The 1,416-nt window shown below is 42.5% G+C and overlaps 1 protein-coding gene across 2 annotated transcripts in view; it reads right to left on the bottom strand.

Annotated features, from left to right (window-relative positions):
* Positions 1-609, bottom strand: part of LOC111651292 (cilia- and flagella-associated protein 53-like) — a 2,429-nt gene extending 1,820 nt beyond the window's left edge. Inside the window, exon 1 of one of the 2 annotated variants that reach the window (XM_087172653.1) lies at positions 353-609. In XM_087172653.1, coding sequence (XP_087028779.1) covers positions 353-451 — 99 coding nt within the window. In that variant the 5' untranslated portion in view covers positions 452-609. The remainder of the gene's footprint in view (positions 1-352) is intronic. The other variant, XM_023401263.2, reaches the window with a different exon arrangement.
* Positions 610-1,416: the final 807 nt, after the last annotated feature.

The raw sequence follows: 1,416 nt of genomic DNA, 5'->3' as shown, positions 1-1,416 counted from the left end.
ATTTATATTTTATAGTTTTATTTCACTATAATTCACAGGAAATTGCATTTATTTAATAACTTTAGCTCCTTCACAGATTATGATCAATAATACTAAATATAATCAATGATATATTATTATAAACATACTTTAATAATTATTCACCAACTACCCAGCAGCTGTGTAATTACATCAGCTCCACCTACAACAGTAAAGTGATGAACATATTAATGTACTTCCGGTAGGTTTACTGTCATTCATACTAATACTTTTACTTCTAACATTTAGAACTGGTAACGCAGTATTTGTACTCTGTGGTAGTACTGTTAGTTTTTACTGCAGTAACAGTGAGATATCTGAGTACTCCCTCCACCTCTGAGTTAGCGGGGGCTCGGTGTCTCACCACGGCCGCGGAGTGAGGCGTCGGCCCGGTGAACTCCCGACCCCCGGTTCCCTTCTGGCTCAGCAGCATGTTCAGGTGAAAGACAACAAATCAACAACAAATCAACTTGTCCAACTTCACGGTGCTTCACACGGTTCAGGTGAGCTCCTGCTGTTGAAACATCACACACAAACAGAGCGACTGTTCTGTTGCCGTGGAAACGACTAAACACGGGGGCGGCGCGGGGAAGACAGCGCCCCCGGCGGTGGGAGGACCGGCTGACAGCACTGCGTTCTCCGTGTTCCTCAACACAGAACCTCGTGACTCTCCTGGATCCGAGAACCAACACACAGGTTCATGTTCCGATAGTCACATAATACTAATACTAATAATAGTTTACTCTTCGTGTCAGAGAGGTCAGCTTCAGTCCGTCCTCTTAACATGGCGGCGGCTCTACATACTACAACTCCCATGAGGCTCTCTGAGGACGAAGCCGGTCAGAGGCGGGAATCAAAGTCGAAGCGAATTGAAAACGTTTCTTTGCGTAATTAATGAACCGAGATGTCGCGTTAGTTACTGAACTCACCGACAAACTGTCCCTGAATCTGAAAATGACGTCGTTTAAACCGCCGAGTGTTTTTACCGTTTCATCTTTAGCTTCTACTCACTGCTAGCAGAGCACGCGACAGAATTAAAGCTCTGTGATTGGGTCTTTGTCGGTGAAATGCACCCTGGGAGTTGTAGTTGACTTTTCTCCTTAAGGTTTCATGTCCTCAGGCTTCTCGAACCTGTGACTTTTTTTTTTTATCAGAGCAAGATCTGTGCGCTACATAAATAATAATAATGGAAGTTTGTTTCTCAGCTCCGGCCACCTGCTGGACAAAAGGACACACCACAGCTTTTATTCCTGCTCAAATAAAAACTTATTAATGAAATTAACAATGTTTAATTTCAGTCAATAAAAACCTTCATCACAGTATAAATATGTTGTTGTGTCTTTCAGATGCACAGACCTGAACTTTATCTCAGGACTTTTATTCTAATTCTATATAAAG

Source organism: Seriola lalandi, unplaced genomic scaffold (genome assembly GCF_002814215.2).
Source record: "Seriola lalandi dorsalis isolate HSWRI2012SDOR001 ecotype SW California unplaced genomic scaffold, Sedor1 jcf7180002053560, whole genome shotgun sequence".
Classification (NCBI taxonomy): domain Eukaryota; kingdom Metazoa; phylum Chordata; class Actinopteri; order Carangiformes; family Carangidae; genus Seriola; species Seriola lalandi.
Note: the sequence above shows the minus strand (reverse complement) of the source record. Positions and strands in the feature narration are given on the sequence as shown.